General features: G+C 41.7%; 1 protein-coding gene across 1 annotated transcript; it reads left to right on the top strand.

The window, feature by feature from the left end:
• Nucleotides 1-291: 291 nt before the first annotated feature.
• Nucleotides 292-18,012, top strand: SLC4A1AP (solute carrier family 4 member 1 adaptor protein). The gene is made up of 14 exons (XM_074168441.1): nucleotides 292-841; nucleotides 1,712-1,895; nucleotides 2,616-2,738; nucleotides 3,627-3,687; nucleotides 4,569-4,708; nucleotides 4,845-5,005; nucleotides 5,749-5,818; nucleotides 9,507-9,696; nucleotides 10,550-10,661; nucleotides 11,243-11,483; nucleotides 12,833-12,907; nucleotides 13,936-14,006; nucleotides 16,218-16,290; nucleotides 17,513-18,012. Exons 1-14 carry the CDS (start codon nucleotides 308-310, stop codon nucleotides 17,560-17,562), a joined length of 2,085 nt encoding a protein of 694 aa, XP_074024542.1. The 5' UTR covers nucleotides 292-307; the 3' UTR covers nucleotides 17,563-18,012.
• The last annotated feature ends 5,621 nt before the right edge of the window (nucleotides 18,013-23,633 follow it).

Consider the following 23,633-nt stretch of genomic DNA (forward strand, 5'->3'; position numbering starts at 1 on the left):
CGGAGACCCCCGCGCCCTACCCCGCCGCTCCGCTCCCGGCCGCCGCGCCGGAAGTCGGCCCCAGTCCGTCACCAGAACTGGGTCCCCTGCCACCAGCGCTCCTTCGTGCTGGGAGAGGGGGAAAGCGACCACCGCCACCTCCCTCTCCCCATCTCTCACCCTTTACCCTACCCCGGACAGTGGCTGAGGCAGCGGCGCCCTTCCCCGGAGCTGTGCGACACCCCTCGGAGCTGCGCCCTAACCCCGGTACTGCAGCCGCGACAGCTCTCGTCCCTGGGGGACTTTATATAGGAACGGACCGAAGAAGATGGCGGAGGCCATGGAGACGGAGGCAGCCGCCGAGCCCGCCAGCTTTAAGCGCCCGAGTCGCCCGCTGCCCGCTGCGCCCCGCTTGGCTGAGGGAAGCGAGCCGGGGCCCAGCCCGTCGCCCCCCGCCCGCCCAGCGGCCGCGCCGCCGGCGCCGCGCTACGAGGAGCCGCCGTGGGGCAGCCGCCCGCCGGCCGGCGCCGGTTACGGGCTGGAGGTGCTGAAGGGCGGCGTGGCGCTGGGCTCGGTGCGGCTGGAGGGCGGCAGCTGGTTCCTGGTGGGGCGGCTGCCCGGCTGCGCGCTGTCCCTGGAGCATCCCTCGGTGTCGCGGCACCACGCCGTGCTGCAGTACCGCGGGGCGGGCGGCTCCCCCGAGGGCCCCGCTGCGGATGCCGCCGGCTTCTACGTATACGACCTGGGCAGCACCCACGGCACCTTCCTCAACAAGGCGCGGGTGCCGCCACGCACCTACTGCCGGGTGCGGGTGGGCCACGGGCTCCGCTTCGGCGGCAGCTCCCGCATCTTCCTCCTGCAGGTGGGTCGGGGCCCGGGCGGTGCTCCCCGGAGCCCGGGTGGGGTGACTCGTGTGGGAAAGGCTTCCCCGGATCGCGCTCAGGAGCTTACTCGGCTCCTTCTACCATCTCCTCGGCGTCTTGGCGAGGAGGCGTGACAGTGCTTTGGTTTGGATGCTTTGAAAGCAGCCCAGCGCTGTTGTGGTTGTTTTAGTGGGGGAGAGCTGTCAGCTGCTCGGTATCCGCTGCTGGCTTTGCGGAGAGCTTTGGGATTGAAGGACGGAGTGGGGCTGCGGGGTCCCTCCACCCTGGTGCGCTGGGCGCCGGGCAACTCTGCCGGGGGCTCAGCCCGAGAACGGCCACGGCAGCTTCTGCCCGACGTGCAGTGAGAGCACAGGACGTTCCACTCCCTCGGTGTGCAGTGAGACCGGAGGGCATCCCTCTCCCCCAGTGTGTGGCAAGACCGGAGGGCATTCCTCTCCCTCAGTGTGATGTAAAGCACTAATGGTTCTTTGTGATCCAGGGGACCTTTTAATAGTAGGAACTTGGAAAGCACTTAGAGTGCCTTACATGCACTTCAGAGGTTTTAGTTGCGCATTCCTAAAATTCTCCTGTGTGGCACTGTTAAAAAAGGTTGTTGTGTTCTGCTTTTAAAATACAGTCATAGTTCAGATTGGTCTCCTTACAAGTACACAGCAATGCTTGTTTCTTTTTTCTCCTCCTTTAAAAAGGATATTAAAACATATATTTGGGGATGGAAACCATAACAAATGGTCTAATAATGCCACTTTTTGAAGAGCACTATAATGATTTTAATAGTCTGCATGTGTGATGAAAATACTTTTTTTTTTTTTTTAAAGAACACTTCTGTAAAGTTACTGTTTGTGACCTAGGGACCCGAAGAGGACCAGGAGTCTGAGTCGGAACTAACTGTGACACAACTGAAGGCACTACGTAAGCAGCAGCAAGCAAAATTAGAAAAGACGATGTTGGGAGAGGACTCTGATGAAGAAGAGGAAAAAGAGGAGAGAAGTGAGAAGAGTCAGAACAGTGATATGAGCTGCTCATGGGGAATGGGTAAGTGATGCATAAATCAGCTAATACACCTTGGGAGGTCTTTAAGCCAGTTTTCAGTGAATACTATGGCTGAAATTCCAGCTGGATACCCAAGTGTCCCAACCCAGTATAAGTTCTTGAGTACAGATTAATCCTTTTCCTTTTAAAAAAAGAGCGCTGTGACAAGGCAAGCTTATATCTTACATAGGTGAGAACTATGCTAGAGCCCCTTTTAAAAGGAGAAAGTAATTTGCTTACACCTATAAAAGTTCACAAAACTGAGAGTTTAGGTTAATGCTATGTGTTTTTTCCTGTGATGATGTCCACAATTTTGCCTGAGAGGTGAAATTTAATTCCCTGAGGCTTCTGTGCAGTATAGCCGTCTTTAATTTTAAATAGGAAGTCCACATCTTAAAGCTACATAAATTCTAATTAATGAGCTTTTCAGTATAACATAAGTTGGTTTTTTGAATGGAAATGTATAAGCACATCTCTTGAAAGTGCTGAAACTGCAGTGATGTTCATCTGTAAAACTGTGTCATATAATGGAATAACTAAAAGCAAAAAAGAAGCAGGATTGTGCATTTATTTTTTTTTATTGGATGCAGAAATACTATTCAAGTTCGGGGAAATAATTTTAGTGTGATGCTTCTTTCAAACTAATGAAAGCTGAAATATACCGATGTTCTCTTTCTATGGTTTTGCCTTCTGTTTTTTTGCACTTTGTGTGTCTTCTTCTAGGGGAGGATGCTGAGGAGGATGAGGTTGAAGAAAACCCTATTGCTATTGATTTTCAAGATGTACAAGATGCCTTCTATATGAAAGATCCCAGAAAGGCCTTACAGGGCTTTTTTGACAGAGAAGGTACTTTTTTTTTTTTTTTTTTTTTTAATTAAATTTAATTTCTTCTATTTAGCAAAGTGTGATGTTTGTGCTCATGTTTCTGTTTGGGAATTAAAATGTGGGAGCTAAACTTTTCTGTTGCATTGTGGGTAAGATTTTTTTATTTGGTCACATTTAGAGTGGGCAGGTTGGAGGTGGTTTGGTTTTTGGGGCTTTGCTTTTGTTTTTTATTAAAACTTAGCTCACAGTTGTATATCTGAGATTTAGTTACCAATTCCTAAAGTGGTAGTTGGGGAGAGCACTTTGTATTCCTCTGGAGTGACACTCAAACCACACCTGCGCTTTGAAGCTATGCTGAAAAATCCAAACTCATCAAATTCCATGCTGTTCTGTTTGGAGACGGCTGTGATTGTTAAATAGAATTGGAAAGTATAAAAAGACAAAAGACAATAATGAATTGGTCTAAACTTTTGATGTTTTTTGAAACTTATAGATGACTCACTTATGTGATAAAATGAAAAATTAATCTTCAAGATAAACAATAGCTGTGAATCCACATTGTAAAGTGTTGTTACTTCAATGTCATTTACTTTAACACATACAGAGGCAAGATTGTTTTTCCTTTGAACTTTGTTTTTCTTGAACAGGCCACTTAGAGATATATTTTTTTTTTTTGATCTAAAAAAGCCTTGATTGTGAAAAACAACAAAATTAACATAATACTAACTGAAGATCCCATGGCTTAAAAAAAATAATAAGAGAGAGAGAGAAGGCAAATTCAGTCCTTTGATACGTAACAAGGGCATTTTATCTCTTTGTTTAACCATGACATTCTTCTCTGCTGTAAAGATTATTCCTGCTTATTTCAGTTTTGGTTACTACTTCACCTTTCTTTCTTTTTCTCTCTAGGAGAAGAGTTAGAATATGAATATGATGATCGTGGGCACAATAGCTGGCTATGCAGGATCAAGTACGTATATCTCCATTCGCTTTTGTATGTAGAAGCTGCCTTCATTGAATTCACAAATAAAAGCTGAAGGAATAACTTGTCACACTTTGGAGGCCAGCTGGAATTAGACCTGAGCCCTCATGCTGAAACAGAAGTTCAAGGATCAGTGACTAGTTCAGTGTCTGCGCTCCTTTCTGGTTTGGTAGCATTTGGTTTTCCTTAGAGATGAAAATCAGGAAAGCAAGAGTCTAGACTCTTTCAGTTCCCCTTGTTTTGAGAAATACATGAAATTGAAATACGAGAGAAGAAACTAGGACACAATATCTGTCAATTCCTAATGGGAGAGAGAAAAAAAGTAATTCATTCTACTATGTACCAAATTTCAGTTCTTTTATGGTATAAGGCAGTTTTTGATGGGTTTGTGCAAGAGGCCACTAATGTCATCCTTTTATAAGACAGGAGAAGGTGAGGTGGAATTAGGTTAACAGAATAGGTCTCAAACGGGTAGGTACAACGTTGCAATGTTTGTGCTGCTTAAGAAACCTTTGCTTCAGCAGGGGAAATATTTGTTACTGGTGTTGCATGGATGCAAGATACTGGTGCTTAAAAAGATTCGGGGATTGATGTTTAACCTTTTAACTTCTTGTATTCCCAATAGAATTAATAGAGGCAGAATTATTGTTTGGGTTAGTGAAATAAAAATTTACTTGCTTGCTTTGGGAAATCTGTGCTTGTTTTTTGATTGGTGGTGTATGAAATGAAAAGTTAAAATATTTAACCCACAAAACCGGACTAGAGTGAAATGGAAAGAACAATGCCAACATGATAAATGAAATACCTGAGTAGCATCTGTGAAAAGCTGTTTGTATCTGAGCTGTTCTCTGATCCTTCAAACTGAACAGGTTGCCTGTGGATGATGCATCAGGGAAGCAGCTGGTGGCAGAGGTTCTCCATTCAGGAAAGAAGAAGGAAGCAATGATACAGTGCGCACTGGAAGCTTGCAGGCTACTCGATGCTCGAGGAGTACTGAGGCAAGAAGCAGGTGAATAACTACTCAAATGCTGTGATCATTCTAAAAGGCCTAAATTGGGGATTTTAGATTGCTCTCTTGAATTTGTTTTATCGCTTAGTGGTATGCAAATCATCTTGGTTCTTGCATTCTCCCTTACCTTTCCCAGTATCCCGAAAAAGGAAATCAAAGAACTGGGAAGATGAGGATTTTTATGACAGTGATGATGACACCTTCCTTGATCGAACTGGTGCCGTAGAAAAGAAACGACTGAACAGAATGAAAAAAGCTGGTAAAATAGAAGAAAAACCAGAGACTTATGACTCCCTGGTAAGAAGAATTATTATGACATGCCAGGCTTATTCTCTTATATATGTATTATTACTAAAAAGGAAAATAAAAAACATCTTCCTCTGTTAGCTTGAGCTCTGTAATCATTTCAGGCCTTCAGCTCTCAATTGACAAAGTCAGAATAAAATAGAGGGGTTCTGATTTATGGAAATATCTATAAATACCTGAAAATATTGCTTACTTTATTTTGGTGGAAGCATACTACCCTGCTTTTGCCTGCATAGTATTGCATTCTACTTTGTGGATCACAGCAGTGGGTGAATGAAATACCAGAGCAGGATACTTTTAAAATAGTTTTAAAGCATCAGAAAATAATTGCAAGCTTTCAAGTGCACAGGGCATATCCCAAAGAAGGATCTCATTCTGCTCCAAAGAATAAACAGCCTGGAGTGACGGGACTGACAACTAAAAGCCCTACACAGAAAATAGGGTGTGGGGGAGCAGGGATAGGGAGGGTTGGAGGATCACAGTGGTGGTATAACACTGTTTCAGAAGCATTTTACATATTTTTGTGTTTCAGAAAGAACATTATTTGAACTGTATGTGAAAGGACTGATCAGTTGTTTAGGAACAATCTAGACTATAATTTTTTCAGCCCAGAAACTCCTGGTCAAAGACCAGAAGTAGGAAAATGGAGGTAATTTGGTAGGATATTTGAGTAACTCTTAAAAGGGGATTTTAAGAAGATAAAAAGCTCTTCTAAGCATGTTGTTCTTTCATAGGTCACAAAGCTAAAAGAAGCTGAAAATGAGCTTTCTGAGATAACAGAGAAGCTGAAGGCTTCAGGGAAAGGTAAGGCCTGAAGTTTATTTGATCGTAGTGCTTTCCATAAAGAACAGCAGAGATATGAAAATACATCGTATGGATGTCTGTCTTAAGCACTTTTGTTTTTTAGTGTTCTCTTTTCACAAAAGGGTAGGAAGATTTGCAGGTCTCTGAGTTACCTGGAGAAGCTACTTAACGCTTTTCATCCAGTAGTTTATGTACTCTGTGTGTATTGTCATTTGCTAATGCATGTGGCTTTTTCCAAAGCAAGCAACATTTAAGTTAAGGTAAGGAGGTGAGTATACAAGCTCCTGGAGCTTAAGAGGATGAGCATTATTACTGTTTGTCTGCCCATATTAGTGAAACTGACCCAATTTAAGGAGCACTTTTTTCCACTCCCTCCAAAACCCTTCATAAGAGAAGAGCAAACAACTGACAGAAAAGACAGTATCTTTTATTTCACTTTTCCCATTGTAAATGCGCAATAACAAGGAGAGAGGAAAAGAGAAATGTGGAGTCAAAGCAGTTGGCGCTTAGCCCATGTGTTCAGTGAACTTGCTAGTTTATGAGGGTGCCATTCAGGTTCTGAGATTACGCCTTTGTGTAGGAAGGCAGAGCCTTTCCAAAGTGCTGATTGTATCTGGCAGTGAGTTAGACTTAAAAGCATATTATACAAATAGCTGCATTTTGCTTTCTGTTACTGCTGATGTCTTGTGGAATAAAAGGAAGGCATGAAGGAAATGTGTTTAGGCAGGTTCTTCATACAAAAACCTTTTTAACAGAGTTGGCATTTATAAAGGTTGCGGTGTCAGTTTGTCAGAAGAGTTTCTCTCTGAGAAGCCTAGCAGCAATCTGACAGCTGGGCTCTCTCTCCTGCATTATATGGGCATGTTTCTTTCTGGTTATTCAGCTCAACACCAGAACTCATTTGTATCAACATTTTTGTTGGTGATTGATTATACCAGGTCACTGTTCAGAAAACAGTAGTTCCACTGAGCATTCTAACTGATGGGTCAGTTCAGTATGTTTGAAGGAATTGTTCTCAGCATGGCTGTACTGATACGGAGTTAACGGTTGACTAGAAGAAGCTAATGCTTTATATTGTCTGAGACATGTAATTCCAAGATTTCATATGTTATGATGCATTTGTTTCTGCTGATACTGTTTCTCAACAAGATTGTTAAATCATGTTGTAGTAGAGGCTGGGAGAAGGAAGGATCAGTTCATTTATAGACTTTTACTAACAGTATATAATTCTGATATATGATATCATGGCTTGGTAAATTGTAACTCGTTACACACCTAGTTTAGAGCCTTGGAAAAATTGCAGTCTCAGCACTTAGTGCAATACAGAGTAATTCAGTATTGGATGTGAATTTCCTAGAATGAGGGAAGGTTAAAACATAGCAAAGATTGCATCATAAGTTACTTTGTGTGTTAGTGTTCTGGATATTTGTGTTTTCTCTGATTTCTTTGGGTGTTTCAGGTTAATTGCAGGTGTGAGTTCTTGAGTACAAGTGTAAGCCAGGAGCATGTGTATTGATCACGGGTGATTCTTACCACTGTCATGAGCTGTCTGGCAAAGCTGCTGAATTACATACAGTTCTGAAACCTGAACGCACTTTTGCTTCCTCTAAAGAGTTATTTGTAGCCTAAAGGCAAGAGTGTAGAGACACCAAAGAGTGAATGACAGGCTAAATTGCAACACCTCTTACTAAGCACTTGGAGAAATTAAGTGGTTGTCTAAAAGATCACAGTAGAAGTTCACAGATTGTTCTCTGGAGTTCTTCAGAACTAACTACTGATGGACTAACTTGGGATCTCTCATTTGCTGATGCAGCTGAATGAAAATCAAGTTCATCAGTCACATCTTTGGTTGCCTGTTCAGAAGAAAATTATCAATAAGTTGATGGTGCAGTAAATAGCCCTGTAGCTTTCTTCATTGAAATATAAAGCTACCATTGATTCACCTCCTAGCATTGTCAAATTTTATTTCAATAGCGTAGAAAACTGCTGCAACAGATATCAAATGCTAACAGTAACCCCGTAAGCTGAACTTCCTGATCTTTATCAAGATCAGGATATCTTTATCAGGAGATCTTTATCAAGATCTGCTCGGAATCAAGCAGAGAATCCTGTTTGCAAGAAAAGTCATCTTATTTGCTGAAGATCATTCACTGGCTGAAGCACTCTTACGCTGTTCTGCAGCTAAAGCAGCAGCTTTGGAACTGTACATTTAATTGTTCTGAATTATCTGTCTAGACACTAAGCCTTATCTTTGAAATTTGGTGTTTAAATCAAATGATCGTTCTGCTCAGCCTCTGCCTGCTAGGAGTTTCAGACTTTTTGTTATCAGTACCTTTTCATTGATGATTTTTATCTCAGCTCGTACAAATAGTTAAGAGGGAAAAAAAGTGTATTTCTAACTGAATTTCTTCTGTGACATGTTTTGTCATCGTTTGTATTTGCATGGAGGGGGATGCTACAACTGTTTCTTATCTTTTGGAGCCTTTTAATTCTGTATTTCTTTGAACAGATACTGTTGTGACTTTCATATATTTGCAAATTGTAAGCTGTTTTGTTCTAGATAAGTAATATTCTTTTCAATTGAGTCCATTTGTAAACATGAGTCTTACTAGACTTTTTTCTAAATATCTAAGTCGTGTAAAACTGCTTGAATATGGACTCCTAACAATAACTTATACTATTTTATTTGTACACATTTAAAATTTCAAGTGCTACTTAACTAGCTTAAGCTGAACTGAAAATAATCACATTGATCACATAATTATTCTTGTGCATGTATACATAAATGCTTATAATGCAGGAAGTAAATACCAGATTTGCCACTTTTTGTATATTAAAAGGCAGAAGATTGCCTGTCAAAAGGCTTGTTAAAATTCTAGCAACTGCATTTTTCTTTCTTTGCCTCCAAGTTATTTTGGAACACAGTACAAAAACTGCTGAAGCGTTGTTCAAGACCAAGAAAGGAGTTTTCCTGGGGTTAGAACTCTGTATTTAGTTTTCTTGGTCATTAGAGCTTTAGTTTTTCCTCCTTACTTTTATTTTAATTAGTCAAGTATGTGTAGAATGATTAATATTTGAAACCAGGTGGAGTAGAAAGACTGTCATTAGTCTTTTTCAAGTACAGAGCAGTGTTTTCTTGATAGAAAACGCAGTCAAAAGAAAGGTAAATTTTGTGTGATTGGCTAACATATGAAACTATTTTTGTATGCACTCAGTCATCCAGGAGACAGCATCATGTGTTGATTCATTTCTAGCTTTGCAAATGTCATTACATAAACATTCCAGGAAAGCCAAGATGGCATTCCCCGTGCAGTGGTGTGGGATTCTTTGTAGCTGTGTTTATTTTAGTCTATGACTACAAAAAAAGAACCCTTAAGCCACTATTTTAGGGACAGCAGATCTTGAAGGAGATGAGCAACCTAGAATAGAGACACTCACTTGTAAAGAAACATTCAGTTTTAAGAGAGATTTTGGTATGTAAGTGGATTAAGGTTTACTGTTGGGCTTTGTTAGGTGAAATGCTTTTGTCTTTCCAGGGCTAACAACCTCTATTACTTCACCATTCAACAGAAACTTGCAGAAAGGATAGTTGTTCCTGTATACCTTATTCTCTAAAGTTGGGATTTGAGGAGTACAACTCTCATCTCCCCACCTGTAACAATATGTATTTTCCCTTTATTTTGCGTAGTCCAGTCCCAGCCAGCAGCTCAAGATTCCTTGGATGAATTCATGACCGAAATAAAATCAGGATGCGCCTTAGACAGTGTGGCACGAAAGAAGCTTCACTTGCGGTCATTTGAACTGAAGAAAGAGCAACAGAGACTTAAAGGGTTAATAAAGCTTGTCAAGCCTGCAGAACTGCCTGAGCTGAAGCCTCAGTAAGTCTTGGCTAAAATGCAAAATAATTGCTTTTGCTGTTGTTATTGTCCATGGGCAGTTGTGCAAGCCCTGTAGCGCAGCTTTGTAGCCCTATCTACGGCTTTCCAAACACAAAAGCAGGATGGCCTTCCAAACCACCTGGCTCATCTCTTTAAAGAGCTGCTGTGCCTTTTGGCCCTTGCTGCATCTATGGTCCAGGCAGATGCCTCAAAACAGTGGAGTAAGATAAGCCCACACAGGGGGGATGAGGAGGAAGGGACTGGAAGCACGGTGTCAGCTTTGTTAATTTTTTTTTCTCCAACCTGCATCCAAAAGGAACTGAGAAATTTTACAGTTATTATGTACAACGTGAAAACCACTTTCACTCCATGAAATGTACCTGAAAGTCAAGTGTAGTTGCTGTTCAACTACTGCCTGGCAACACTGCTGCAATTCAGTCAGGCATGCGCTGGGTTCATCAGCTCGTGGAAGCTTGATTAGAGGCTTAATTACTTAATTAATTTACTTAAATTGAGGTTTGGCTTCCGAGTGTGTTTATATATATACATATATATTATGTACATATGTAAGTATGTGTGCGCAATTGAATTTGAGGGAGTCTGTTTGATAGAGATTTTTTTTTTCTTTCTTTTTTTTTTTTTAATTTCCTGTATGGCAAGTGTCTGAATCCCACAGCAGGTATGTAGGACAGAGGAGTCACCTCCTGCAGCTTCCTCCTTGGGTGCCTTCAAGTGAGACAGAAATAAATGCATTTTTATATATCTACTTCTAATTTGCAGGTTTTTTGCATTTGTAAATATAAGATGTTTGATACTTTGTACATTGTTTTCCTTTGTATCTAATTTTTATTAGGAGTGGGAGTTACAGCCTGGAAGCAGAGAGCAAGCCTAAAAAGATTACCCTGCCTCTCTTTGGTGCAATGAAAGGGGGGAGCAAATTCAAGCTGAAAACTGGAAGCCTAGGGGTAAGTTGGACTTGTAAGTCCTGCGAGTCAGAAGCTATTTCTCAGACACCTTCTCGGGCTGTGGAGAGTGTCGGTGGCAGCCATGTCTTCTGACGTGTGGAAACAGCAGGGAGGCGCAAGCCTGCAGCAGTGGAAGGTGCACACTGTTTTCTGCCAGGAGTTACCACTCTGTGCCCTTCTACAGTCTGTCTCCTGGCGCATGGCCTTGGTCCTAAGGCAGTGGATCAAGTGGAGGCAGTTTGGGGACGTCAGGCTGAACTGCTGCTGTACCTCAGCAGCTGGTCCTTTACTTTCTTTTGTTTTCCTTGATCCTTTAGCTAAATCGTAGCCAAGACTGATTCGGTTTCCAGTGTCCCTCTTATGAAAAGGCTGCAATCCTTGTCTATGGACTTGACAAATTTTTTTCATCTTCCATCTCTACTAATAACTTCTCCTTAAAACCTAACTATTCTTCATCCTGAGAGTGTTTCCTTACCAGCTGTCTCTACGATGGTAATATGTGTTCTTTCTCCTGGAATGCTTATCTGTGACATCTACCTCCATATTATCTCAGCACTGATGCACAAGTCTCTCTTCCACAGAAGTTGCCTGTTAAGCGTCCAGACATCCCTGAAAGCTTGTTAAAAATGAAAGATGATGGACCGGAGGAGGAAGAGGAGGAAGAAGAGGAAGAAATGGAGGAGGAGCAAGAAGTAGATGCAATAAACAGCAGAGCATCAAACCTGGAAATGAAAATGACAACAGAGGAAGAAACAGGAAAAGGAACTAATGATGCTGATGGTTCTCCTTGCAATAACAAGAATCTAGAATCCCTTCAGGATGGTAAACCATTGGTTTTGATTTTTCCAGTAATGAAGCTGAGTCTGTTACTGCTGAATTTTTCAGAGCTGTGTGAATTTCCTAAGGTTTGAGTCACAGGTTCTTCAGCAGATTTCTTTTCCATAGATTTTTGCCGTGAGTCCAGCATGTGTGCCAACAGATGAGTTTCACATGGTTCTGTTTGAAACTCTGCTTGGCAATCAGTTTTTCATGCTTTCGGTAAAAATGTCCTAGAAGCAAGAAAGGTCCTATTTTGTTTTCATTCGATTGAGTGTCCATATGATAAAATACAATATATTGTTGGCAGGGAAAGTGACTTAATAAGAGAAAAAATGTCTGTGTAAAGCTTCAGATCAGTTTGTAAGGAGGAAAAATAATTTTTAAAGTTGTAATGGAGGGTGTATCTTCCTTGTATTTGCGTGGTTTATCTCAAATCATTGAATAGTTTGGGTTGGAAGGATTCATCCTTTTCTGTATCGTAGAATTGTCTAGGTTGGAAGGGACCTTTCCAACCATTAACCTAACTCTGATAAAAAACCATCTCTAATCCATATCTCTAAGCTCTATGTCTATCCATCTTTTAAATACCTTCAGGGATGGTGCCTCAACCGCTTCCCTGGGCAGCCCATTCCAATGCTTAATAACCCTTTCAGTGTAAAATTTTTTCCTAATATCCAATCTGAACCTCCCCTGGCACAACTTGAGGCCATTTCCTCTTGTCCTATCGCCTGTGACATGGGAGAAGAGATTTACCCCCGCCTCTCTACAGCCTCCTTTCAGGTAGTTGTAGAGAGCGATAAGGTCTCCCCTCAGCCTCCTTTTCCCCAGACTGAACAACCCCAGCTCCCTCAGCCTCTCCTCATAAGACATATTCTCCAGACCCCTCACCAGCTTCATTGCCCTTCTCTGGAGCTGCTCCAGCACCTCAATGTCTTTTTTATAGTAAGGGGCCCAAAACTGGACACAGTACTCGAGGTGAGGCCTCACCAGTGCCGAGTGCAGGGTGACGATCACCTCAGAAAAATCAGTAATGATGCTTCTCACTAAATGATCTGTTTCATGACAGAAGCCTAATTCTAACTTCTTGTCTTAATGCTGGACAGGTTGCGCTTGAAAAGTGTTTTAATGGGTCACAAGGTTTTCTTTACTATTGTAGTATGATGGACTTGGTGGATGAAATAGTTTGGAGCACTGTTAAGTGGCTCTTCCTGAGACAAATGTTGCTGTGAGTTCCCTTTTGTACTTTGTCTCAGGGATGGTAGCGCTCTATTCATCACAGTTACTGTAGAGTGCTCACCAAGCTCTTTCTGTTTTTTTTTTTTCCTCTTCTTTCTTTTTTTTTTTTTTTTCAGAGGTTCATTTTCAGCCTGAGCCAAAGATACTAAGGAATAAATCTCAATTGGTACCCTCACAAGAGAAATCTCAAGGTGAGCACTACAATTTAGACTCTATTGTACAGTAGCTTATGGGTTTAGAAACTGTGTAAAGGACCTAGCGTTGTCTTCTGTCAGTAGAAGGAAACTAAGCCTAATCTAGAGCCTAAAGTAGGAATCTAAAATTCAAGTGAAGGATTGTGTTTTGCTTGGGAAGTGGGAAGTGTGTGGTGAAGGCGGGTCGCTTCAACTACTCTTCAGTTCTCCTTGCTTTTCATAGTCATTAATTGCTTTGGGATCCTTTGTTTTAAAAAAAAAATAGCATGAGAAGAGAAGAAAAATTATTTTAACTTAGGAGTGCAAACATAATGCTTTCCCCTCCTTATTTTCTTGCAGTAGCTCTTAACACTACAGAAGGACAGAACTTCCCTTTTTATAAACTGACAAATAATACATAAGGTTAACTAATAGTCTGTTAATGCCCCAGATGACCCCTCTATGTGTCCACAAAAAAAATGAGTACTGATTTATTTGGTGTACTGAATATTTGGAGATCTGTATAAATGTTCTACTTTTTCATAATTCAGACTCTTAAGAATATGTTGTCCTGTCCTCATCATCTCCTCCATAGACTTAATCCACAAGAGTCTCAGTATTTCACAGATTAAGTGGCAGAAAAGCCAGGTGTACTTCTATCTTTACATCTTCATATGTTACTATGAAATAGCTGGTTGGTCCTGTGCATTTTCTACTGTTTCCTTCCAAATCAGTCGCTGCATTGGTTACAGATAGATAATATCTTTTTAGAAAATAAACATCTGCCATTAACTAAAAGTGTTATAGAGTCCCAAATATAGGGCCTTATTTAAACTACATTCAGGTAGGTGACTGGCAGTGTACTAAACACAAGTTAATCTATGAAAAACAAAAATATGTTCAGCAGTCGAAGTATGAATTTTGTTGCAGTGAGCTGTCTTGAATTTCCTTTTAGATATATTCACTTTTGTGTGAACTTTCTATAAACTTATTTCTGATAGAACTGGTCATTCATGATGTGTCCTAAAACAAATCTTTCTTGTCAGCATCTGCGGCAGTATGTAAGGAACCTGAAGAGACATCAGAGAAAGTTAAGAAAATCAATAGCTCAAGCAAGGTCAGTTATGGTACCATGACTCCGGTAGGTCAAGGAATTGTTTAGTAGTCTCTTTATTAGTGAAAAAGTAACAATTCGATTGAGTATGATTTGGTGATAGTAGTGCTTTTCTGCTGACTAAGACCCAAATGTAGAATCACACATTGCCATCGGACACAGATTTTTAGAGTCTCCAATGAGAAGGTAAAGCACAACATTTCAAGCATGATAGAGGCTCTCAATTCAATCACAAATTTATTTCTTCATCTTTTCCCTTGGCAATTAGACTCTGCTAATTGCTGCTTCTCCTGTATCAAAAGTGTTGTAGAACATAAGCGCTCTCTGGGCTTTGGGAATGGCATTGCAAAACTTCCTGTGGGAAGTAGCTTGGGAAGTGTGTATTGACTGACACACAACATGCTGGACTAAAATTGTAGATAGTTTGTATTGCTATTACCAAACCTCATCCTTCCCTGTAGATGTGGAAAAAGAGAAGTCTAAGAGTCTTTTGCAACCCAATTTTTACTAAATTTGAGTAGATGTATCAGACAGTGTTCCTCCCGTGCATAAGATTTGTATTAAAATGTAAAGTATATGAGCCTTGCCGGTTTTGGGACATAGGCAATTGTTGCCTTCCTGGAGCTGGGAGGGAACCTGTGTGACAGCATGCTCTTAGCCTTGTGATTATTGTGAGGCTCTTCTGTTTAGGGTGCATCCCAGCCTTCTGCTGACTGCCATCCAAGAAGATTACTGTGCTTGGTGGGCCATGAGTTCTGACCGTTATGACAATTTCTTTGTGGTGGACATCTAATTTTAGTCCTGCACCACTTACTTAAAGAAACTTCACTCCCTGCAGCCTGTGTGTGCTAACTGCCACCTTGTTAGTCCTGGCAAAGGACCCAAGGATTGGGTCAGCACAGCCTTTGAAATTGTCTTTTGTTGCTAGCCTATAAAGTGTGTTGATAAAGAAAGCAAGAGTAAATTTATACTGTTAAAGCCCGAGTTATACCATTTACCATATGAATATGGGAGAACAAGGCAGCTTCTCACGCTGAGGCAGTCAAGTCAGCACCTCTCATCAGCACAGAGTTCACTCTAACACTGAGCATTCTCCAAATACCAGATGGCTTAGCTGTATTCTCTCTCCCATCGCAAATCACTTTTTCCATATGCTGTCTCTGCCTTTGGGCTCGGATCTAGCATGGAAAATATCAAGCAGAAGTCAGCTTTGGGGTTTTTTTCCTCTTTTAATATTTAAGGAATAACTTTGAATCATGTAAAACTGGAAAAACAATTTTAAAGTGACTGTTCACAAGCCATATTTAAAAACTGTTCAACTCTGCAGTCTACTGTTTTGGAAAACATTAGTCTTCCACAAGAACTGTTTTAGAGCTTAAGTTGGGGAAGGAAAGTTTTTGAGAGAATGAAAAATTGCTTCAACTGCATAACTTAAGACTGTGTCATGGTACTACAGAGTAATGCAAATCAGTGCTGAGTAATTTGGCTACATTTTCAGCTCTTAAGTCTTGCACTCTACAGTTGTATGATTTATTTTTGATAGCTGCCTGCAGTTGTTGAAAACAAAAGTTGTTGAGAAAATGATGCTAATGTGGCTGAATGAGGAACTAAAAGACATTGCTGTGTCAATACTTGAATTGCAAGTGAACTGTTTCAGTTTACTTTAAACATTTCAGTGATGCCAGTGAGACATGAAAAAATTGGGGTTAATTTTCTTTTGAAACACTGTTACCTTTATATAACAGCTGAACTTTTATATACTCAAGTGTGAAAGTCACCTTAAACCTGAAGTTTTCAGTGGGATTACATGCTGAAAGCAGTAAAGCACTTCTTGAAAACCCTACTCTAAATCTTTTCCCTGCGTAAAGAAATTCTGTGTCAAGTGACACTACCAAACATTAGGATGACAAGATTAAACTGTCCGGAAGTGGACAGTTGGCAATGGTCCTGGTCTGATGGGGAGATTGGACTGGATGACCTTCAGAGGTCCCATCTAACCAGCATTTCTATTATTTTGTGACTCTACTGGGACTAAACTGGATCTATTTGAGGGTTTGATATTTCTTTTTTTCTCTGTATTATTGATTTCATCCCTGACTCTTATAGAAATAACCCTCACCTTCAGTATTTGTCTCTGAATTAACGCGAGATTTAGTGGCTGTGACACAGTGCTGGAGGGGTGCGGCACCTTAAAAATCTTTTCTCCTTTTGCAGGTCCAACAACCTTTTTTTTCCTCACAGTACCCAGATGATGACCCAGACTACTGCATATGGATTCCTCCTGCAGGTATCAACCACTTCCTTACCGCTTTTAGTCTTATAACTCAAGAATCCACCTAATAAGTAGTCAGGGTATCCTTGTAACTTCCTGAGAAGAAAGTAATTCAGGAATACTTCACCCAGAACCTAATGTTTTCTGGCATGTTATGCCCTGTATTTGCTGTATCACCGTGCAAGTCTTGATGGCAAATACAGGCTGTATCTGCAGTAGCTTCATCTCAATGGACAGATACACCTGAAGTTTTTCAGTTTTATAACACCTGAGAGAGCTAACTCCATTCACACATAGTGTTACGATGGTCAAGTTGAAAGACAAGCTCAAACCTTCACTAGAGATAAATACTGCAACAATCTTACTATTCTCAGTTTTCACAAAAGGCTGTGAAATCTGAAAATCTTCACTGCAGATTTTTGTAAAAGTCATTGGAATGCAAACTTCTGGTCATGTGGAGACAAGTCTTGGTAATGCTTTGGTGAAGGCACTGAATGATTGACGCAAGCATCCAATATATGTTAAAGTTGAACAAAATTTTTACTGTAGTTTAGTGTTTTAGCTAAGTGAGGTTACTCTTAAGCAGTGTAATGAATTTTAAGTTTCTCTAAAATGGGAAATTTATTTTCATGCATTGAGGCTTTCATAGTAAGTTCAAAGCTTAGCTTTCATTTGGTAGATTCATTACTATAATTTTTATAAGGCTGTTGCAGGCTTATAATATACTTAAGCTCCAAAGGGAGTAAGAAAAATGTGAATAAATTTTATTGAAAAAAAAAATATAATCTGGTGAATCATCCTTTGATGAAAAGGCTGCATTTCTCTGACATATGAATCCTCTGGAACAAAATACCCGATTGAGTAACTCAGAGGTCTGCTTTGGGATAACCAAGTGAGCTGTGCCCATAAGAGGGAGCTCCTTTTTCTGTATCTGCTTCTTAATAATCAGACTTACTTTCTTTCTAAGCTGGCATAATGAGGACACCAGGGAAAAAAAAAATAGAGGAAAAAAAAAAACAACACCAAACTCAGGAATATATGATGTAATCTTGACGCTATTAGTAAGGTTAAGGGAATTGCAAGTATAAATCAAAAGACTACTTGAATTGTAATATCCAGTCTGACTTATCCTCTTTGTCTTACTAATGCTGCCTAGAAACTATTTCATACTTCGGTACAAATTTATGGTGGATGAGGGGGAGAAAAAATAATGCAACTCTTTCTCTTTGTCCATTAGGTCAAAGTGGTGATGGCAAGACTCATCTCAATGAAAAATATGGCTACTAAGCTTCAGGTGCCCCAGAGTACATCTGCAGTTGGAAGGACTGCTCTATTTTGGATTTTTTTACCACATGTTAAGTGAGGGATAAAAGAGTTGGGTTTTCAGACGCTGTTCCAAATTCATGGACATCAGCAGGCACTCCGGCTGTTACCTCTCCCTGTGTGTCCTCTGTTTGTCTTCCAGATACTTTTTTAAAAGTAAAAGCCCACACATTCTTCTGTCTCTTCTTTAACTTTTAGCTTTGTCCTTTTTATTTGGTGTAAAACTGTAAGCTTATTTTTTCTTTTGTAAATAAAAATATACAAAAAGTATTAAATAATACACCTCTGTATACTTGAAGGCTTGATAAAATTTATTCATGTTGGTTTTATGCAATTAAAATGAGAAACACTCCTGGTTTGCTTCTGTGACTGCTGTTTGAAAGTACTGTTGTAGTAAACACAACCTAAACCCTGAAGGGTTGTTTTTTCTTTCTTATGGAAAAAAACTATTTTGAAAAGAAAACTGCTTTAATGAATGGAAGTAATAAAGCAAAAGCAAAGGGCAGGTTCACGACCCCTGCTTTCCGAGGCTGCGGACCAGCCCCTGTTTGGGGCCTGGGAGCAGTTAAAGAGGGCAGGGGGCTATGAGCAAGCTGAGTAAGCTGGAGTGCGCCTCAGGGCTATGGACCTCTCAAAGGAGGACACCAAGGGGATGCCAGAGCCCTGTGGGCACTGCCAGGCCTGCCCATCCCTGCCCAGAAACCCTGGGCTCTCAGAGAAAAACGGAACTTTTCTGTTTGTTGCACTTGGATCCAAGCCTTCAACTTTTAAGCAGTGCTTTACTCCAAACTGTAAGTAGTGGTAGGATTTGGGACCTGAAGACCCCAACTCGGTAACATGGTCATCACTCATCAGCTCCCAACTTTGGTGACCCAGTCCTCTGGATGGCTTACAATTTTCTCACAGCCTGTGTTGTGGGAAAGGCAAGGGTCACGCAGGACACCCAAGGTATTGTAAAGCTGTAGGCACAAGCACACAGTGGCAAGGAAAGCTGTACTGTTGCACTCCAGGGTCACACATCCTGCTTCCACCAGGCAGTGGCCATATCCTTATGGATAAATCACAGGAGGGCACTTCAGAAGCTGGGGAGAAGGGGTAACTGTACAACCCCTCTGGTTCTTGTAATGGTCGTGTTGGAGCAATGGAGCTCACTCCAGTTTTACCCCACAGAGAATGTAAAACAGTTTGGCAGCTTGGTGTTTTGTAGCATTTTACTTAATATGCCCAAGCTGCAAAACAGCATCTTTTTTCTGCCATAGTCTTCAACATTTAACTTTTTTTTCGGTCAGCATCTGCGCACCAGGCTGGGCAGCCTGCAGCTTCCCGCTTCTGACAGAAGCGTAGCTTTGCACAATCCAAGGAAAGGCTGTTGTTGCCCCTCCGTTCAAAATGCTAGACCTCAATAGTTTCACAGCCTCAGCAGCCCTTCTCCAGAGCCGTGTTCAGTTCCAGGGTGAACCAAGTGTCTGCAAGGGACTTCTGGTCATTGCTGTGGATGCAGAGGCCCTGGCAGGTTTCAGACAAAGTGCAGCACAGGGAAATCAATAGTTTGCCATTTATGCTTGTGGAAAACACAGGAAAAAAGAGCTTATGAGGTGTGCACACTTTGACCATCCCAAGCCAGGTGGTCAGTGTGTCAAAAGTCTCAAAAAAAAAAAAAGACTTCTGCGTTCCCAAGAGAGTATTTTGTTAGTTTTGCTGATGAAAGGAGAGAGGCTAGCAAAGTCTTAGCGATGTATCTTTTCATCGGGGGCTGCTTTGTAGTACAAACAAATGGTATTTGTCCTGATGCCAAAAAGCACATCTCTGGGGATCAGGGACTGGGCAGTTTGGTCCTGGCTAAGACCATGAGCTCCCCATCTGTTTCTTTTCATAGCAGCTCACTTGTGCTCCCATACAGATCTGATATTAAGATCTGCTCTCCTTAGGTGGTCCATCTTTTCTTGCATTGTGTTATATGAATACCCAAATGGGGTCCCTACTGGATGATTCCAGTTGTTTTCATGGTAGCATTCAATACAACGATGGAAAAAGCACCCATTATATTCAAAAGCTGTAGGCATCCCATCAGTGATCACTCAGCCATCGCGGAAGTAGGTTCCCACTTGATACTCATAGTCATGTAACCCATGACAGGTTTGAATATTTTCCTTTTTGGCCAGGTACATGCATCATTAGTCAAATATCTTTTTCCTCCAATGATAGCCACAAACTAGTGTGTGGACATGCCAGTGGAGGCCACCAATTATACAGACAGGGATCTATATAGTGATAAATCTTCGCCATAATCTTATTTCTGTATGATCTGCAGACCACCATGAGAATTTGTACATCTTGCTGGCAACAGCAACTCAGTTCTTATCACAAATCAAAGATCTTCTGATGGTCTGTGTATGTGTCAAGATTTGTGGGCTTTTTTCTTAAGGACCACGTTGTGTACCCTGTCACAATCCTGTTGTGGAAGAGGGCCTACATAACTTTGATTTTCAGTGGCATTGAAAAAAATGGAGGAAACTACTTTTGCAGACCTCAATACCCAACACTTAGGGAAGACTGCTTAGTTTCATGGGCAGAAACTTTAAAGACTCTATGAAAATGAAAACTCTGGTTGCATATCAGTTTAGCACCCTGGGTGATTAATTACACCCATTTTTTTTCTTTCAGCAACTGGCTGACAGGGTCCTGCATACCCCACTCCCAACAGCTTTTACTGTAGCTGGGTGGAAAGTCTGATCACATCTCAGCTCGCTCTGACTTCGTAGGAGTGTACTGGCCCAGTCTGAAACTTTTTTCTGAATTCATAATGCTTAAATTAACAGTGGAGGACTCTAGTTGAAGCTGTGTGTGTAGACAGCTTTGAGACAGAGCTGTGCAAAGTCAGCAGGATCGAACATCTGGCATAAGCCATCAGAAACTTGCTCTGCACCCCAAACTTGGTGAGCTTCATGCAGCAATACCTCATCCAAATTAACAAACCTGTGCTTTTCGAAATACTGCCCAGCCCTGAACCTCTGGATGGGCCTTTCCCACTGCTGCGTGTGCTCTGTGGAAGCCACAGGTTGGGCTGACATCCTCTCCCCCACCACTCATACATATGAGGGTGGGGGTAAAAACAGACTTTCAAATACACACCCTGGAGACTTGGAAGGGCAGCTGCTTCCACCATAAGCTGTCTAACAGGACTGCTTGCTGGCTTTTCTGCCTCTTCTTTGCTGCATTGACCAATGGATAAGAAAACATACAGCAAGGGCTGCATCTCAGGCATAGCTGTAAGGTCTCCCACCACACAGTGACCCAGCGCTATTGCATTTTCTCTCCACTTCTTTCAAAATCACAGGTTAGAGCCAACAACCTCCAGATGGAGCTCACGATGCACAGGCATCACCGTACCTTAGGTCTCCTCCGACCACAAGGAGGGAATCCCGGCTGTGTCTGTGGGTATGGTCCCTTGAAGAATGCTTCCTCTTGCTTATCTAAAGAAAACTGAAGCTACATGTAACACTCCACTTTCTGGACTGGAAAGGAGCATTCATAAGGTCCTTCAAAGGAGCACAGCACCTATTTGGTTACCTACTTGTCGAACTGGGTTTACAGCACTGTAAAAAGCTACAGGACACAGAGAGATGTCGTTAGCAAGTAGACCATCCTGTAGCCAGCTCACAGGTCTTGCTCCAGCATTCGAAAAGGGATTGTTTAAAGCTGCTATTTCCTGCACAGAGCACACAATTAGTTGGTATTTTCTTTGCAACATGTGTTTACCTCATTATCATACTTACTTTCCACTGCCACAAAACTTCCAGTTCTGTATTCACCTAATAAATACAATTAAATTTATGGGGCATCAATGCCCTAAGGCCCATGAGCACCTAATATTTGGGCAGCTGGATGCAAGATATTTTCGTTTGCAGTTATATGCATAAAGCAATATATATTTTGATACCTGCATAACAACACATTCTGCTGTTCTGGGGCACAGAATTATACATACACACTCAGCATAGCTGTAGACAAGATACGGGGGTTTTTTAGGTTTATTTTTTACATTCTGAAGTGCTGTTTCAGGAGCTCTCATTTTCATTTTCAAAGTGAATGTGAGGTAAGATGTGTAAAACCTTCTTTAAGTTAAAGGAAAGGTCTATATATCAGCTCAATTTGCTTAATTATGCTTTTAAATTGTGGAAGTGTTTTGTTGATTGTGCAGCTGTGTGGATGTATATGCAGGTGTATGCACACTTTCGACCATGAATATATTGCTTTGTTTCTCTGCTTTGACCAGTTAAACCACTTGAAACTTAAGTTTATGCTTTTGCTGTACGCAGTCTGCTGAAACTGCAGTCCTAGGGCATTTCAAGCAACTCGCCTGTTTATGCTGAGTACCTGTTTCAAATCCAGTTCCTTGTAACACCTAGAAATGAGATATGCAGGCTAAGAATAGCAAACGATATGAATCCACATGCAGGTGATTGCTCAAGGGAAGTCTAATTGAGATTAGGCTCGTGGAACAGTACATCAAAACTCACCTGTGCTGGCCCAAGCAATGAGAGTGCTTGAACACGTGGTAGAAGACACACCAGCTCCTCCAGACTCGAGGCAAAGACACTGAGCCTCCCTTTTTGTAGGGACTATGTTTATACCCCTGTATATAAAGATATACTCGCTGAAGGCTTGACCATATGGTCAGTATGCAATGTGTGCAGTACTTTGGTTTAAATGCACCACATGGACTCTGACAAAAATTGATGTTCATGTGAACTGCAAAAATCTTCACACATAAGGAAATTTTTAAGAGCTGGCATATGTAATACAAGAAGAGCAGAGTCTGCTCCAAAAGGGCAGTTGCAAAAGGGAAAGGTTTACCCAGCAACTTCTTACACTTTCTTCTGTTTGGCAATCGATTATTTTCTTTTCATGCAGAAGCCAGGGACTAGCAGACAACTTTTGAAGCCGTCCCTTGATAAAAGCTTCTCCTGATTTAATTTGCTCTTGCATCTTTTCTCTCACCAGTCTTCGTTGGGTCTGCTTTGCTGCTGCTGGCCCTCCTCTGTTCTGCCATTACTTGAGTCCAGTTCAAGCTTCATTGTTCCCCACGGGGCAGAACAACATCACGCTGAGCATCTTCCTTTGTTCATCTTCATTCTGAAGCCCACCTCCACCTTACCCGTACCCCAAAACATTCCCTTCATACTTTTTTCCCACTCCTGAGTTGCACAAGTGGTTTTGCTGGGAGTTGAACCTAACCAGAAACCAGCCTGAACCATGATTTTCTCCCTCCTCAAAGCAGAAACTGAATCTGAATTTTTGTTTCAAAGTTTTGCGTGGGGCCTCCTGCCCCAGTGGAACCTGAATCAAATATTTTTTTGTTGGGCACCTGTTTCCCACCTGCCCCTTTTCTTTGGGGTCCTTTTTGGGGGTCCATCCAGTGCGGAACAAAGTGGGCAGTATCTCTGGCTATAACCAGCGTTGCCTGGTTTAGCTCCAGCCCCGGCCTGAGGCTGTTGCCTGTGTGCTTCCCTCTGCCAGGAGTCAGCCCAAAGGGTTGGCAAGGACTGGTTGGCCCTGTCCTGGGCAGGAGGTACGTTTGCTGTTCGAGCAGAGCTGAGCTGAGCAGGCTGCTGGGTTATGAGCTGGCAGTATGAAGCGGCACAACGCTAGGCAGCCGGGCAGCCAAATCTCTCCCTTCTTGTCCTCCCTAATCAGAGCGGAGTCGGAGAAGGTCTGAGATTTGCCCTTATAAGTTGCTTCGCGGGGGGAGGGGAATGGCAAATGTCAGAGCCATCAGCTCATGATAGGGTGGGATGACGTTTCTTTGCAAAAAGCCAGAGGAATATTGATGTGAAATCTCACAACTTACTCATTCACCTCCTTATTCCCCAGCCATAAATAACTACCCCATTCCCACTACACCTCTTCAAGAAACAGCAATCCAGACTGCTCCATAAGAGCAAGGCAGTAACATCATAATTGCTCTTACATGCTAGGGTAATTATAATGGGGTCTGTGGTGGGAAGATGATTTATTTTCCAGTGTTGAAAGCA

The sequence above is a fragment of the Numenius arquata genome, chromosome 2, assembly GCF_964106895.1.
Source record: "Numenius arquata chromosome 2, bNumArq3.hap1.1, whole genome shotgun sequence".
Lineage (NCBI taxonomy): Eukaryota > Metazoa > Chordata > Aves > Charadriiformes > Scolopacidae > Numenius > Numenius arquata.

What these genes read in the sequence shown, in the direction of transcription:
- SLC4A1AP (XM_074168441.1), top strand. Translation starts at nt 308, where the DNA reads ATGGCGGAGGCCATGGAGACGGAGGCAGCCGCCGAGCCCGCCAGCTTT. An exon ending in CAGAGACTTATGACTCCCTG is followed by an intron (nt 5,006 to 5,748) that starts GTAAGAAGAATT and finishes GTTCTTTCATAG; the next exon opens with GTCACAAAGCTAAAAGAAGC. An exon ending in CTCACAAGAGAAATCTCAAG is followed by an intron (nt 12,908 to 13,935) that starts GTGAGCACTACA and finishes CTTTCTTGTCAG; the next exon opens with CATCTGCGGCAGTATGTAAG.